Source organism: Zootoca vivipara, chromosome 5 (assembly GCF_965207765.1).
Source record: "Zootoca vivipara chromosome 5, rZooViv2.hap1.1, whole genome shotgun sequence".
NCBI classification, from domain to species: Eukaryota; Metazoa; Chordata; class Lepidosauria; order Squamata; family Lacertidae; genus Zootoca; species Zootoca vivipara.
The window spans coordinates 33,744,258-33,759,796 of NC_142588.1; the positions used below are offsets into that span (position 1 = coordinate 33,744,258).

The window sequence follows — 15,539 nt, forward strand, 5'->3', positions numbered from 1 at the left end:
TATTAAAAACTTCCCTAAACAGGGCTGCCTTCAGATGTCTTCTAAAAGTCTTTGCTTCTCGCAGCGAGGGAACTGCCAGAAGGCCTTCGGCGCTGGACCTCAGTGTCGGGTAGATCAATAGGGGTGGAGACACTCCTTCAGATATACTGGACCGAGGCCATTTAGGGCTTTAAAGGTCAGCACCAACACTTTGAATTGTGCTCGAAAACGTACTGGGAGCCAATGTAGGTCTTTCAAGACCTGTGTTATGTGGTTTCAGTGGCCCTCCCAGTCACCAGTCTAGCTGCCACATTTTGGATTAGTTGTAGTTTCCGGGTCACCTGCAAAGGTAGCCCACATAGAGTGCATTGCAGTAGTCCAAGCGAGAGAAAACCAGAGCATGCACCATTCTGGCGAGGCAGTCCACAGACAGATAGGGTCTCAGCTTGCGTACCAGATGAAGCTGGTAAACAGCTGCCCTGGACACGGAATTGACCTGTACCTCCATGGACAGCTGCGAGTCCAAAGTGACTCCCAGGCTGCGCACCTGGTCCTTCAGGGGCACAGTTACCCTATTCAGGACCAGGGAGTCCTCCACACCTGCCCGCCTCCTGTCCCCCACAAACATTACTTCTGTCTTGTCAGGATTCAACCTCAATCTGTTAGCCGCCATCCATCCTCCAACCGCCTTCAGACACTCACACAGGACCTTCACCACCTTCACTGGTTCTGATTTGAAAAAGAGGTAGAGCTGGGTATCATCCACATATTGATGAATACCCAGCCCAAACCCCTGATGATCTCTCCCAGTGACTGCATGTAGATGTTGAAAAGCATGGGGGAGAGGACAGAACCCTGAGACACCACACAAGTGAGAGCCCAGGGGTCTGAACACTCATCCCCCACCACCACTTTCTGAACACGGCCCAGGAGGAAAGAGCAGGACCACTGTATAACAGTGCCCCCAGCTCCCAGCCCCTCTAGACGGTCCAGAAGGATGTTGTGGTCAATGGTATCAAAAGCTGCTGAGAGATCCAGCAGAACTAGGACACAGCTCTCACCTTTGTCCCTAGCCCGCCAGAGATCATCGGCCAGTGTGAGCAAGGCAGTTTCAGTCCCATGATGAGGCCTGATTCCCGACTGGAAGGGATCCAATAATATATCCAATTAACAATAATATAACCAGCCTTAAGCCAGAGTATGTTCTTGTTACATCCATTCATCTATAATTTTATTTGTATGCTGCCTTTCCATAGTTCAGACCATGTTCATTACATAATTACAGCATAACAATAAGATATAAAATAAAGATACAAAAAATAATATCAATAACAGCAACAAATCCCCCAACAAAAACCCCTAAACAATACCCCAGACCTAATAGTGCTAATAGTGGCTTATTGGGGAGTATCAAACTGTAATTACATGTGAATGTGGCTGTTATTATAAGGCCGATGGAGCCTGCCTTCTAGATGCAGAATATGTGCATTGAAATGTTTCCATACATTTCTGCTTTCCCACCCTAGGGCTCCATGAGAGATTTACTTAGCGCTCACATTAATTTCCTTCTAGAGCACTGTGTTGGAGAAGGGGGACTGATAGAGACACAGGAAACACTTTCCCTCTGTTCTAGCTCATGCTTTCTGCTGTATGTACATGCATTAAGGAAGGAAAGGGAGTGTATGTGCAGGCATAGATTGTACTTGTGACTGAAAAAGAAAGCATGAAAATTGTGTTTTCACAATGATTTTCCAATTGTTCTGTTTCATTCTTGGGACCAGTTCTGTGACTACCTTTGCTTGATTCTGCTGTATGTATTTCTGCTTTTGAAAATATGTGTACACTTCCCAAGTGAAACTAGCCTTTTACACTGAAATGTTCAGGGTTATGTTTCATTATCAGTTTAGGATAATTCTAACTTGGTTCTTAGCTTAACTCTTACTTTATAGTTTTAGATTAGGGAATCTAATCCCTTAGCATCTCCGCTGAGCTACTTCCTTGTCAAGTTCTGATGAAAGCTTTATTTTTTTCCTCCTTTTAGTACTGTTACAGCATGGTGCTGATCCAGCTATCCGAAATACAGATGGAAGAACAGCATTGGACTTGGCGGATCCATCAGCAAAAGCAGTGCTCTCAGGTAAATGTTGTCTTTTTGTAATCTGTAAGATTTAAGTTTTGGCTACTATTTGCTGCTAAGGTGGTATTGCTCTTCTTATGCTTGGCGAGAGTAATACTCTTTGTTAACTGGAGAATACCTGCTAAGAAAAAAATTCAGTAATACTTTGTAAGATTGGTAAAGGAACAGCCCATTTGTTTTTTACCACTCCTATGGGAAAGCAAATATAATGGCTTGTTTATCCTACCACCATGCAGAATAAGTAATATTTGAAAAGAGTGCTACTTGTGCAAGTTTAGTAGCTGGTTTCAGAGTGTATTGTTTTTATTTTGAGGGCTAAATGTTTGATTCCAGCTGTGCTATTTATCTAAATTGACATAATTTATTTTGTATATACCATAGGTTTTGCTGCTTGCCTGAATGTTTAGCAGTTTTTGACTTTATAAAGAAAATAGTGGGGTGGTATTCAGCTAAGTTTTACTGAGAGCAGGGCCACTGAAATTAATAAACCATACTACCATGTTTCTCCGAAAATAAGCCATACTCTGAAAATAAGCCATACCCCGAAAATAAGCCATAGTGATAGGCGGTTTAACCTTGTAGGTTAAACTGTACCATACTTAATAAAAAATAAGACATCCCCTGAAAATAAGCCACCGTGTGTTTTTTTGAGGAAAAATAAATATAAGACTATGTCTTATTTTTTGAGAAACACGGTAAGTTAGGTCATTCAATTTCAACAGGTCTACTCTAAAGCCTAGTTACATCACACCCAGTATTTTAAAATTATCAAACTGGATCCAGTTCAGGGTGTTGGTGCTCGTAAAAGCTGTAAATGACCTTGTCCCAAGTACTTATAGGAGTTACTTTCTCCACATGTGCCTGTGTGTTGTGTGCAGTAAGAGGAAGAGGAATACTGTACATTTTTATTCATCCAGGCCTTTGGAAGTAGATGACTTTATAACTGTAATTTTAATTATTGTATATTGAATATTGCTTTATCAGATTTTGTTTCTAGCAAGACAGCATACTATTTGGGGAGGGAGGACAGGATAAAAATACAGGGGGGGGAATCCCTTGCTTTATAAAAGTTTTACACATTTGTATTTGAAATAAAAAATCCTATCTCCTTTTTGCTAACTTTCAGGTGAATACAAGAAAGATGAACTCTTGGAAAGTGCCAGGTAGGAAATAATAAAAGATGTAAGCTGGATCTACTGTCCTGCCTCTTTCAAAAATACCCAAAAAATGACAGTTTGAAGATTTTTTCATATTCTGTATAACAAAGGCTATTCTCGTGTACAGTTATGGATTGGAAATTATTACCATGATCTTAAAGTCAGTTATGGATTGGAAATTATTACCATGATCTTAATGTCTGGCATTCTCCATGCAATGGCAATACTTCTCCAATGCAGGGAATCCACTCTGTGTGTGAAGGTGGGGGAGGCAGGGACAGTGCATGAATGACATTCAAGGAAGGGCCTGCATACACATACTCTACTCTACTTGACTCTTTTCAGTGGCTACAGTACTGTACTGGAATTCATAATAATGGCCTAAGCCCTAAACAAAAGGTTGGCCCTGGTCAAACTTCTTAACAGGTAAATTAATCACACACACCCAGGGGATTTGGTCTTGACAAAGATAGAATCCACCTAAAATGCATTGCCCCCCGGACAAATAAAACAATACCTTTAATGAAACAAGGAACCAGCATGAAAACAACCTGTCTGAGGCACCATATTAATCTCAGTCCCATTCCTAAAAGGCAAGTGGCCAACTTCCAGGAGACTGTGATCTACTCACAGTCTATGATCTACTCACAGATCTACCCCCGTTCTATTGGGGTTCAGGTCAAAGCTGTTGAGCTTTTTTACAGAGGAGAAATTCTCTGTTTTAGTGGGGTTCAGGGAGGGCTGGCAAAATTTTAGGGGGAGGGGGATTAGCCTCTCACCAAAATATTGCTGTGGAAGCAGTCTGCCTCACCTCAAAGCTAAAACTCTGTCTTCCATTCAAGAGAAAATGCAGCGAGGGGAGAGGGTGTGGGGCCAGGTGCTCTTAGGCAAAAGCAAAGGAAAAGGAGCCTGCGATCGACTAGAACCTCCCAGCAATTGACCAGTTGATCCCGATCGACCTGTTGGACATCCCTGTTCTAGAGGGTTGGAGAAAGCTCTGCCTTATGTGTCCTCCTACATTTCACTCTTCAATGAAATGGGCAAACTTTTACACTTCTTGCTGGAGTCTTCATACACATCAAATGTGAATGGAATGCTGCTCTCGCAGCGTTGGAATACAACCGCTAGTGTTCTTACAATAAAATGCCAATAGATATGTTGCTAGCAACTGTGATTAGGGATTTTAATATATGATATATGAAGCACAGTAAGCTAATACCATTGCACTAATAAAATCTAGTCCAAAGTTTCATTTTTAATTGCAAAGCATTCAGGTAGCTGTTTGCAGTTGCTTTGCAGTATTGTGTAAGTTGAGTAAAGAAAGATGCATGCCAAATGTTCAGGAATCTTTCATTGCCTTTTAGGAGTGGAAATGAAGAAAAACTGATGGCTCTTCTCACACCACTAAATGTCAACTGTCATGCAAGTGATGGCCGAAAGGTATTTTTGTTTTAAAATGTCCACTTTAAAATGTTAGATTAAAAAAACCACCACACTTTACATTAAATTGTATTCTTTGGTTAAGGTTTTGAACGATATTTTAATTCAAGATTGTTTACTTAAAGTAGAACTCTGATATTATGTGTGTTGCCTGGCTGTAGAAACAAAAGAGCCATGGATGTTCTGTCTTGGCAATATCAGTTGTTCTTTGGTTTTTAATAAAATTGTACTTTTGAAAGCCAGTCAGAAAAAAAACATTACTAAGGAATCTAATACAGAGGTTATGCATTGGTTTTCTTTGCCAAAAATTCCTGCTGTATCAGTAATATTACTAGTGTGCTAGGTAGCATTAATTACTTTCTATAAATTATATTTGCCTGGGGTGTGGACAGAAATCAAAATCTGTTGTCCCTTTATTATGCTGTCCTCTTTAAATATATTTATGTAACTAGTTTAGCTTGAGAAAAGATTGCAGTAATTTTTGCCTTTGAACGGAGGTGGGAAATTAAACCTCATTCTTTCTTTGGCTCACTGTGCTGTACTCAAATTTAACCTATTATGAGAAAGGCCCTCCTAAATCTATGGGTTGGATCCAGAGGTAGCATTCCATGGAGGAGCAGCTCTGAATAATCAGGGAAGGCTTTGATCCAGCAGAAAATGAAGATGCTGGACTAGATGGGCCACTTATCCGATCCAGCAGGCTCTCTATATATATGTTCCTAAATATCCTTCTGCCAGGTAGTAGAGGATGTGACTTTTTGCTGACACTCCTCCCTTTGCAGCCCCCAGTGTCATGCTACAGATAACGTAGAATACTTTAACTGATTTATTATAATTCTTTTAATGGAAAATTTCCTTCTATTTATATAACCGTTAGATTTATTTATTCTTTTATTTCTAGTCAACTCCATTACACTTGGCAGCTGGCTATAACCGTGTTAAGATTGTGCAGCTCCTGCTGCAGCATGGAGCAGACGTACATGCCAAGGATAAAGGGTAAGTTTTTCTCTGAAATGGGCATGCCACAACTTGTGGCACTTTGTCCAAAGAATAGGCCATCTTAACCGGGGCTTTAGAAATTCTAAATTCAGAAGCCCTCCTGGACATTTGAAAGGGTTGGGATGCCTTAGCACAGCGCCGTCTTAAGCGCCCCTGTCGCCATGGTGCGCCGGATCTCTCCGGCGCCCTTCCGCCCCGTTTCCCGGCGCGGGTGGGCGGGGCGCTGCTGCTCGGAGGGCAGGCGGGCGGGCGCAGCTCACGGCGCCCTCCTGGCGGGCCGGCGCCATGGTGCCCTGCGCCACCGGGGGTCTATGACGAGCCGGCCCTGCCTTAGCAAGCCCCACTTTGGGGGGCATATAATCTTAGCCCGTTTGTGCACCCCTTCATGAATTGAAGCACAGTCTTCTGAAGCATGGAGGAGGTAGTTCTTGCCAACTGCTTCTACTCTTACCCGTGTAATTTCCAATCATGTGGGAAGGGAATGACTGATTGGCGCTTTAATCAGATGATTACATGAAGCTTTTGATTAAATAAAAAAGGGCATGTTTTAACATGGACTTGCATGGGCACCATGCAGAGTCTTTCCTTCGACATGTTGTACTCAGTCGATCCAGGGGTTTTATAACTGTTGCTTTCCTTCAAATTTTGTGAGTTAATTATGCAGTCTGTTACCTTCAATTACAGGCTGATCATCTGCAAATATTTATTTTTTACCACATTGCTGTCTCTAATGCTAACTGACTTTCTTTGTAATCAAATTTAACTTGATCGAACCTCTCCAGTTAAAAACAACAATATTATTTATTTACTTCAGTAGGACTTAATTCCTATAACTTGACCACCCAGTTGTTATACTTTTGAAGAGCATTGAGCCCAATGACAGAGGAGCTCCCCCTCCCCGCCCACCCCCCAATGTTTGGTTTTTCATTTTGTCAGATGAATGTTTAGGCTTTCTGTTTGATACTAATAATGAACGGTGTTTGACAATATTTTATTTGCTGAAGGAGATTTTTCAGTGTTCATGTGCTAAATTATTGGGATTTCCCCCCCACAGAGATCTTGTTCCTCTTCACAATGCTTGCTCCTATGGACATTACGAAGTAACAGAACTTCTAGTAAAGGTTAGTTTCTTAATTGTGTGTGATTTTTATGGGAAGATTATTGCAATTTTGTTTCTTTCTGTTTTGGTATTTTGAAAATTACTTCCTGTCACCTAGATTTTCAAAATGGGCATTGAAGTATGCATATTATTTGATGTATAACCCATTTTAGATTGCACTAGGTAAAAGGAATTATGGAAGAAAATGTTGGACTGGTTGTGTTTAGGGCTTGAATGTCTGAAAATGCTAAATTTACATTTGACTTTCTGTATGGGATCAAGTAATACCGGTACTATTTTTTCTTTTGATAAAAATGTCTCATGAGAGAAACATGGGATTAGGAGAGTGATTCAAGATAAAGATACTGGGATTCTGAAATTACTGTAATTATATTGGCTGTACCAACCACTTACCCAGCGTGTTCTGAGATTGTTCCTGGAAGTATTGGTCTTGGTTTTTTTTTTTTAGGAAACTCAAGTTAAGTTCAAACCATTTATGAATAAAGGCATGAGTCTTGCCATGAAGCTAAACAGTCACTGTTTGAAGGAAAGATGGACTACAAATCTAACATTGGAGTTCTTGACCTTCTGTATATGAGTGTTTATGGGGTAATGCTAGATGGATGATGTCTTCCCTATGACATCACTGTTCTCGTTTAGTATTATCCAGCATAAAATCACAAGTTATCTTTCCTCTCCTAGCATGGAGCAAGTGTGAATGCAATGGATCTGTGGCAGTTTACTCCTCTGCATGAAGCAGCTTCTAAGAACAGAGTGGAAGTGTGTTCTCTCTTGCTGAGCTATGGTGCTGACCCTACACTGTTAAATTGCCATAATAAAAGTACAATCGACTTGGCCCCAACACCTCAGTTAAAAGAACGATTGGCATGTGAGTATAGAGGAGATGGGATTGACTGAGAAGAACTGATGGATATGAACATTTTCTTTCCAGTTTCCAGTAGGGACCCACACTTTGTAGCCAGTCATTATTTGTGATTCCTACCACCCTTGCTTCTCCCCTGAGTCCTCTAGTATGCACAAAATCAGAGGCAAGGCCCTGCCCCTCTTCCATACATTTTTTTAAAAAGTTTCTACTATCAAGACATTTAAAGGCATCTCCCCCCCCCCCTCAAGACTAGGCATGATAATTATTCTGTGAGAAGACAAATTTACTATCTTTTTGAAATTAGAGGAAGCATTCTTAATGATTTCTCCAAATGTGTTTTAATGCAGAACAGTGTATGTATTTGTTTGAAAGTAATTCTATCCTAGCAGCAATAAGATGTACCTGTGATAATGACTCGAGACCTATCATGAAATCTTGTTTTCTCTTCTAGATGAATTCAAAGGTCACTCACTGCTACATGCTGCAAGGGAATCTGATGCAGCTCGTGTAAAAAAGCACCTTTCTCTTGAGACTGTAAATTTCAAACATCCCCAGACTCACGAAACTGCCTTGGTAATTTGTTGAATATATATTTAAGTTGTGTATTAGGCAAGTTGACATGCAACTATTCTCCCTTTAACTAGCTTTAGTGGCCATACTGTTTAACATGCATTGCTGTTTTTTTAGGGATAGTTTATCCAAATCCATTTGTTGATAGTTCCTTGAACTTCTTTCGTATCTAAAATACTGATTAAGAAGAAGGGAACAACTAAGACCTGGTGTATATCAAGGGAACAACAGATGTAGGGCCTGTGTGGCTTCCGCATCTGGTCCTCGGCTACCCTTCCTTGTCCCCTGCTCCCCTGCAAGCAGCAGTTATTCTTAAAACCAGCCTCCCATTGGAGCCCATGGAAGACAATTTTCAAGTCTTAATTACCACAGGGTTCAGTCTGGGAGAGTATGTTAACCCACCCCTTTTCCAGCACTATGACCCCTCCAAATTACAGTTATACTTTTTTCAAACTTAATTGCTGCATGGGAAGCATTTTCAAGGTAGTTCTGAAAACCGTCGCTGGTGCAGCAGTTCAACATGGAAAGAGCCTCCCAGTTGGCTTTAATGCAAGGCTGTTCCTAGCCTAATTGCTGGTTGGGGGTGTGACCTTTCTTTTCTGGAGATGGCAGTGGTGGAGGCTTAACCCTTCCCAGAGGAAATCTCCATGAAATTCATTCCTCCCAAGCACTTATGCCTGAAAAAAATACTCCCATATTTCCATGTGGTTTGGTTTGAAAGTCACATATTTTCATGTGGTTTGGTTTCACCATAAGCTGATAAGCAAATGATATAATGATTTCAATTTTTTAATAGCACTGTGCTGCTGCATCTCCATATCCTAAAAGAAAACAAATCTGTGAACTGCTTTTAAGAAAAGGAGCCAACATCAATGAAAAGACAAAAGAGTGAGTTTTCATTTCTTTTTTTTTTAATTCCACCCTGCTTCCAAGCAGCTCAGGACAGTCATTCCATTAGTGGTTTGGAAATTGTCCAGTTTGTGATAAACCATGATTGTAGGCGCATACAACAGAACAAGTTAAGATTGGAAGAAAATGAATCTAAATGCTGCCAAAGTCTTTCTGGCCATGTTGAGATGAGAACTAGGGAGACAGGTGAAGTCTCTGGTTCATTCTAGCGAGCAGACTTAGTTGCCTTAGAAAATGCTCACTGCATAACAAGTCAACTTCAGACCATAGTTTATGAAGCAATCTTGTTGAAACTGCCCATAGTTAACATCAGCCATAATTCCAGGTGCAGACAACATGACAAACTGTAATTAACTTGAAACAGAAGCAAAAGCTTCTGAACTACTTGTTTGCATGGAAGGAGGAGAAGGCCCAAGGCTTTTTCCTGCAGCTTGTTGGTTTATGCACTTTATGGTAAACTTTAACAGGACATGCAGATATGGCCATTGACTTGTTGAAGGCCACACAAAGATGATTTTAATGTTGCTTTTATCAATGTATAGCACCTTGCTATATTTTTATGAGAAGTGCTGTTTATAAATACTTAAATAAATAATGCATAATTGGAGTTCTCCCCAGTTGCAAACTGATGCTCTAGCCATTGTATTTGCATACTAATTATCAATTAACAGTCTAAGAAAACTCAGTGGAAACTGTCGTTACTTTTTTTAAATGAAGCTTCCTGACACCTCTCCATGTGGCAGCAGAAAAAGGTCATAATGATGTTGTTGAAATAGCCCTGAAACATGAAGCAAAGGTATGAGGCACTTAACTGTAATCAGGCATATTTTTATATATAATAAAGTAGAGAATTGCAAACCTGCAAATTTTGTAACCTTTTTGTGATTTTCCTGACTGTTATATTCTTGGCATTATATAGAGACTAAGATGAAGATTTTTGGGAATGTTTGAACTTTTGATAAACAGTCCATTTTTGCTATAAAGATGCTTTGCAGGCAAGATATTCGACTCTGTAGTTTTTGCAAACCAATATTCCACACTGTAGTTTTTTCATTTTTGTAAGTGGAATTCCTACAAATTGTTCTTGAAAAATGTATTCTGCACACTGTTATGTTAATGATATTTTTAACATTCTGTGATTATCTCTAGGTCAATGCTTTGGATAACCTTGGGCAGACATCTCTGCATAGAGCAGCACACTGTGGTCATCTGCAGACCTGCCGCCTGTTGTTGAGCTCTGGGTGTGATCCATCAATTGTGTCACTGCAGGGTTTCACAGCCTCTCAGATGGGAAATGAGAGTGTTCAGCAATTATTACAAGGTAATTTTTTAACACTTCTGCCTTGTCGATGTACCGGCTACTTAAGCAATCTTTAGAATTTTTTTCTGTTGGAACTGAAAAATAATTAATGTGTATGATTTGCAGTACCAGCAAATGTTTGCTACACTACAAGCTAAAACTAATTCTGAAACCTTCATCCCTTGCGCCCACAGATTCTTCTCCACCTGAGGAACATGCTGAAGGAACTTCAAAACAGAAAAAATGTCATGGGCAATTAATGGTGGCCTGTTTTCTTAGAATAGGTACAAATGGTTGGCCTTGGTTTTTCAGGCTAGGCTATTAAACAGTGTTAAAGTGGGGGAGTGTTGTCACTCTTCTTCAAGTGACCCCCTTTTCCAATTCAGAGACGAAGAGCGTAATGACTGGTGGTTCCCTTCTTTCTTTCATCTTGCTAAAGTTATGTCTACAGTATAAGATTGTGTGTTGCAGTTGCAACTTTAGTTGGCTGTTTCATGAACCTTTGTCATTCAGTTGGTGGTAATTATCTGACAGTTTGTGTATGTTAATGCTGCATACTGTAATTCATTATGGAAAATACTTATGTCTCAGTAAAAAAATGTCAGGTTCAGTTCCAACAGTGCATATCTAATTTTGCATTAATAATAGTTCTGCAGCTACCTGTTGTACCTGAGTTTCTCTAACTGGTAATTGAAAGTTTAGTTGGTATGTTTGGTTAAATTGTAAATCAAGCCTTTTGTCTAGGATAGTTATATTTTTGTATACTATGAGATCTCAAAATGGTATTTCTCTAAGGGTTAGTATTAATGACTATTTATTATTGTCTTTTGTGCTTTTTGAACTTGGTTAAGTAATTTATATTCTCATTTATTTTTATAGAAGGTGTCCCTTTAGGTAACTCAGAAGCAGATCGGCAATTGTTGGAAGCTGCAAAGGCAGGTGATGTGGACACAGTAAAAGTAAGTTTAGAAACAGATTGTGGATTTTCTTTCTCTCAAAAATATGACCTATATAAGCGTTGCAGGCTAATTTGTGAAGATTATTCTCAGGTCTTCAGAGATGAGGAAACATTGAAAAATTAGATAGCTTTTAATTGCTTTGAAATACAAAATCATATAAAAGTTCTGATTTCAAGACAGTTGCTTTTTTGTTTGTTTGTTTGTTTTGGAAAGTTGGCTGAATATTTGGCTGAAGTAACATGTGTCTCAACTGTTGTGTTCCTTAGAAGTTATGTACGGTACAGAGCGTGAATTGCCGGGATATTGAAGGCCGCCAGTCCACTCCACTTCACTTTGCAGCAGGATACAACAGAGTATCAGTGGTTGAGTATCTTCTGCAGCATGGTGCTGATGTTCATGCAAAAGACAAAGGGTAAATATTCCATTAAATAGCTCATAGCGAATGTAGGGAGTGGAGCAGAGGGAGGAAGACAATTCTCCATTCTTCCTTGTGTTAGTGCCTGACACATGTATAGGATCAAGAGTGCTTTGGGTGGGGCTATGCTTCAAATATTTTTTTCTAGAAAAAATAGGTACCACAGGGTATCATGGCTTATTCCCCCCCCCCCCACACACACCCATAACCTTTTTGTCATCTAAGTTTCAGTGTATAGATAAGGCATTATCCACCACACAGGGTAAATGTTCTCTCAAGCATGTATTAAATGTCTAGGAATCTTAGAATTCAAGTCCCCCTCTATACCTTCAACAGCTTAATATTTGCAAACCCCAACAACTGGTGCTTCTAGCTGACTTCAACTTTACAAATTACAGAATTTTGATGACTGTATGATCTTTGTGTTGACCTTAAATAATAATAATAATAATAATAATAATAATAATGATAATAATAATAATAATAATTGTTATTAATTATTTATACCCTGCCCATCTTGTCTGGGTTTCCCCCACCACTCTGGGCCCCCACCACTCTGGGCGGCTTCCAACAAATACCAAAATACATTAAAATATCATAGATTAAAAACTTCCCTAAATATATACACTGCATTGACCTTCCCCAATCTGGTGTTTATGCTGATCAGAATTGTAGTTCAAAATATATGGAGGGCACTAGGTTGGGGAAGACTGCTTTGTAACTGGAGGCTATTTGAATTAAATGTATCTAGTTGACTTAAGTTTTCTATTTATCCCCATATGAACACATAATTCTTCATGCACTTATTTTTTATGAAATGATTTTGTTTTTAATAGTAGCTATACTGTACTTAACTGTAGGTTTAGGCCAGTCATTTAAAAATCGAGGTATTTTTTTTTAAGATAATGAAAATGTTAGCCAAAATTAAGGCACCCTGCCGAGTGATGCAAACACTGATGGATGTTTTTCCTTAATATTTTCAGAGGCCTTGTCCCTTTGCACAATGCTTGTTCTTACGGACACTATGAAGTGGCTGAACTGCTGGTTAAACATGGTGCAGTTGTCAATGTAGCTGATTTGTGGAAGTTTACTCCTTTACATGAAGCTGCTGCAAAAGGGAAATATGAGATTTGTAAGCTTCTGCTACAGGTGCGTCACATGGAAAACTGAAGCATGCTTCAGTTTCGTTAGTTTGCTTATTTCCATTTAGTGGTACAGTGGTACCTTGGTTTACAAACACAGTTGGTTCCGGAAGTCTGTACTTAACCTGAAGCGTACTTAACCTGAAGCGAACTTTCCCATTGAAAGTAATGGAAAGTAGATTAATCCCTTCCAGACAGGTCCGCGGAGTACTTAAACTGAAAATACTTAAACCGAGGTATGACTGTATTCAATTTGTGTTTAAAGAAATGTTTCAAACTATCCCATGTTCTATATTAGAGCAACTACCACAAGATTCATCTTGTGTCTGTTGCATTGAGAAGCAGTCCAATGTGTTTAATTTCTGTGCCATATCGTTCCCATTCAATTCATTATTTGGGTTAAAATCTGATCTTTTAAATCTGAAATTGTCTTACATTCCTATGGATTATAATGGGGAATTAAGTGGATTAAGCCTGTTAAATGTTGGGCAGACTTTCTGCATGAACCTTTAAAAGTTTATGTGTTTGCTTATTTTATATACTGCACTTTCATATAAAATGTTGCAAGACTCTTTACAACTTTAAAACACAATACTATAGTGAGGCAATAAAATGTCAAACACATTAGTAAAAGCTAGACCTATCCATGAAAATGAAAGATCCCACCACCTCGCTCACCCCCCGCTTTTCCCCAATCAGCTTGGTTTCATTTCTCAGAAAAGGGAAGGTGCATTTAACCTTTTGTGAGGTGGGGGGGAAATGAGGATGCTTGGAGGGTCCATTAGCCTCCTCAAGATGCCTTGTTAATAACAGGACCCAAGTCAGCAACATGGAACCACAACCCAAATCACCTTGGTTTGCCTCATTATTTGGGGTACCCATATTGCTGGTGATAATTCTTAGTATATTTGAATATTTGTTAATAGAGAAAGAAATAATCTGCTGACAACGATACAAATCTTAAATATGTTTCTACTTGAGTTATGAAAGCTAATGGATGTGGTGTTGGGTTTTTTCTTTCTTCTTATCAACATAGCATGGGGCTGACCCCACAAAGAAAAACAGAGATGGAAACACACCATTAGACCTTGTTAAAGATGGTGACACAGATATTCAGGATCTCCTTAGAGGAGATGCAGCTTTGCTAGATGCTGCGAAAAAGGGCTGCTTGGCTCGGGTGAAGAAATTGTGCTCCCCTGATAATGTAAATTGCCGTGATACACAAGGCCGACACTCCACTCCACTCCACTTGGCAGGTTGGTGTTACCATATTAATGCATTTGTTAAGGATCTATCTTGGACTAGAACTTGTAAAGGGGTTATTTAAAGTAATTGGATTGTAGTCAGGAGTTGCAAAAGCCAAAGGCAGATCCTCAGGCTTATCTTGCTTTTTCACTTCCTTCCCCCTGCAGTCTTCTGTACCTTCAAAAATTGCTATTTAGACAATTACAATGGGTTACATCCAATCTTTCCCTTTTCTTTTCTTTGCACTCCTCTTCACCCTGAAAAAATAAATCTCTTCAGAGCATTGGAGGGCCAGTGGAAAAACATGGACTGTATTGTTCTGTACTAAGGGAATTGAATTTGGGTTGAGGGATCTTACAAAAAACCCCACCTGTTTTAGGCAACCTTTCACTCACACTCAGTGCAGCCCACACTGTTCAGGAGGGCTTCCCTGAACCTCTGGGCAGGGGGCAGGGGAAGAGAGATTGGATACAACCTGTCACAGTGGCCGGAGCGGACTACTTCAGAGTAACGACGCTACGCAGCTCTGCATTTTATTCTTTTATTGGTGCTGCGTATTTACAGTGCTAAAGTCATTGCTATTTACACGGAGTGATGTGATCAGTCGGTTTCAGAACCTCCTAATGGCTTTTGGCGCGTCTTTCTCCAACACAAAAGCTTTGGCAGACCCATCCTCTTTCCCCTCCTCTTTCTGCGTAGTTCTGGCGTTGGGGGGATGGGTCTCCCTCCCTTATTCGCCCCTTCCTGTCCCGCCTGGGACCCTGGCTCCTCTACCTTGCCTGAGCCTCGGACCCGACTTCCTGCTTCCCTACTGGAATCGGAACTCTCTCTGCTTTCCCCTGTGCTCGGTGATTGGCTTGAACTCAGGAGGGGAGGGACTTCGCGATATCCCCTGTCCCTCACATCCACCCCCCTCCCAAGCTCTCCTTCACCCCTCCCCAGGTCCCCCCCAGGTGTCGGTGACGACTGGAAGCCTAAGAACTCAGTGCTTTCCGAGCCCGTTGGTGTGAACACCTCCCCCCAGTCCTGCAAGCCCCCCCCTTCCGCCTGGGAGGATGGGAATCCCAAAAAGTCCGTGGCGTCAGAGCTGGTGGGGGTAAAAATGTTCTGCCAATCTGCTCCTTCCTCTGACTGGGTGGATCTCGGTGACACCCATACCTCATCCTCTGGTTCCTCAAACTCCGCTTCCCAGCGCCATGGTGAACTGCTCTCCCGTGCTTCCTCCCCCTCCCCCTCCCTTTCCATGTGCCAGGGCTTGGGTCTATGGGGAAAGAGGGCGTGAAATTCTTCTACCAGGAATTC

General features: G+C 40.6%; 1 protein-coding gene across 4 annotated transcripts in view; it reads left to right on the forward strand.

Moving 5' to 3' along the window:
- Positions 1-15,539, forward strand: part of TNKS2 (tankyrase 2) — a 37,731-nt gene that overhangs the window by 6,705 nt on the left and 15,487 nt on the right. For 2 of the 4 annotated variants that reach the window (XM_035137784.3, XM_035137786.3), the window contains exons 3-17: positions 2,021-2,116; positions 3,243-3,279; positions 4,638-4,713; positions 5,615-5,709; positions 6,767-6,833; positions 7,514-7,700; positions 8,149-8,270; positions 9,064-9,155; positions 9,894-9,972; positions 10,326-10,497; positions 10,671-10,760; positions 11,356-11,435; positions 11,702-11,847; positions 12,834-12,999; positions 14,029-14,248. In XM_035137784.3, the coding sequence (XP_034993675.1) occupies positions 2,021-2,116; positions 3,243-3,279; positions 4,638-4,713; positions 5,615-5,709; positions 6,767-6,833; positions 7,514-7,700; positions 8,149-8,270; positions 9,064-9,155; positions 9,894-9,972; positions 10,326-10,497; positions 10,671-10,760; positions 11,356-11,435; positions 11,702-11,847; positions 12,834-12,999; positions 14,029-14,248 (1,725 nt within the window). The remainder of the gene's footprint in view (positions 1-2,020; positions 2,117-3,242; positions 3,280-4,637; positions 4,714-5,614; positions 5,710-6,766; positions 6,834-7,513; positions 7,701-8,148; positions 8,271-9,063; positions 9,156-9,893; positions 9,973-10,325; positions 10,498-10,670; positions 10,761-11,355; positions 11,436-11,701; positions 11,848-12,833; positions 13,000-14,028; positions 14,249-15,539) is intronic. The other 2 variants (XM_035137785.3, XM_088670330.1) reach the window with 1 other exon arrangement.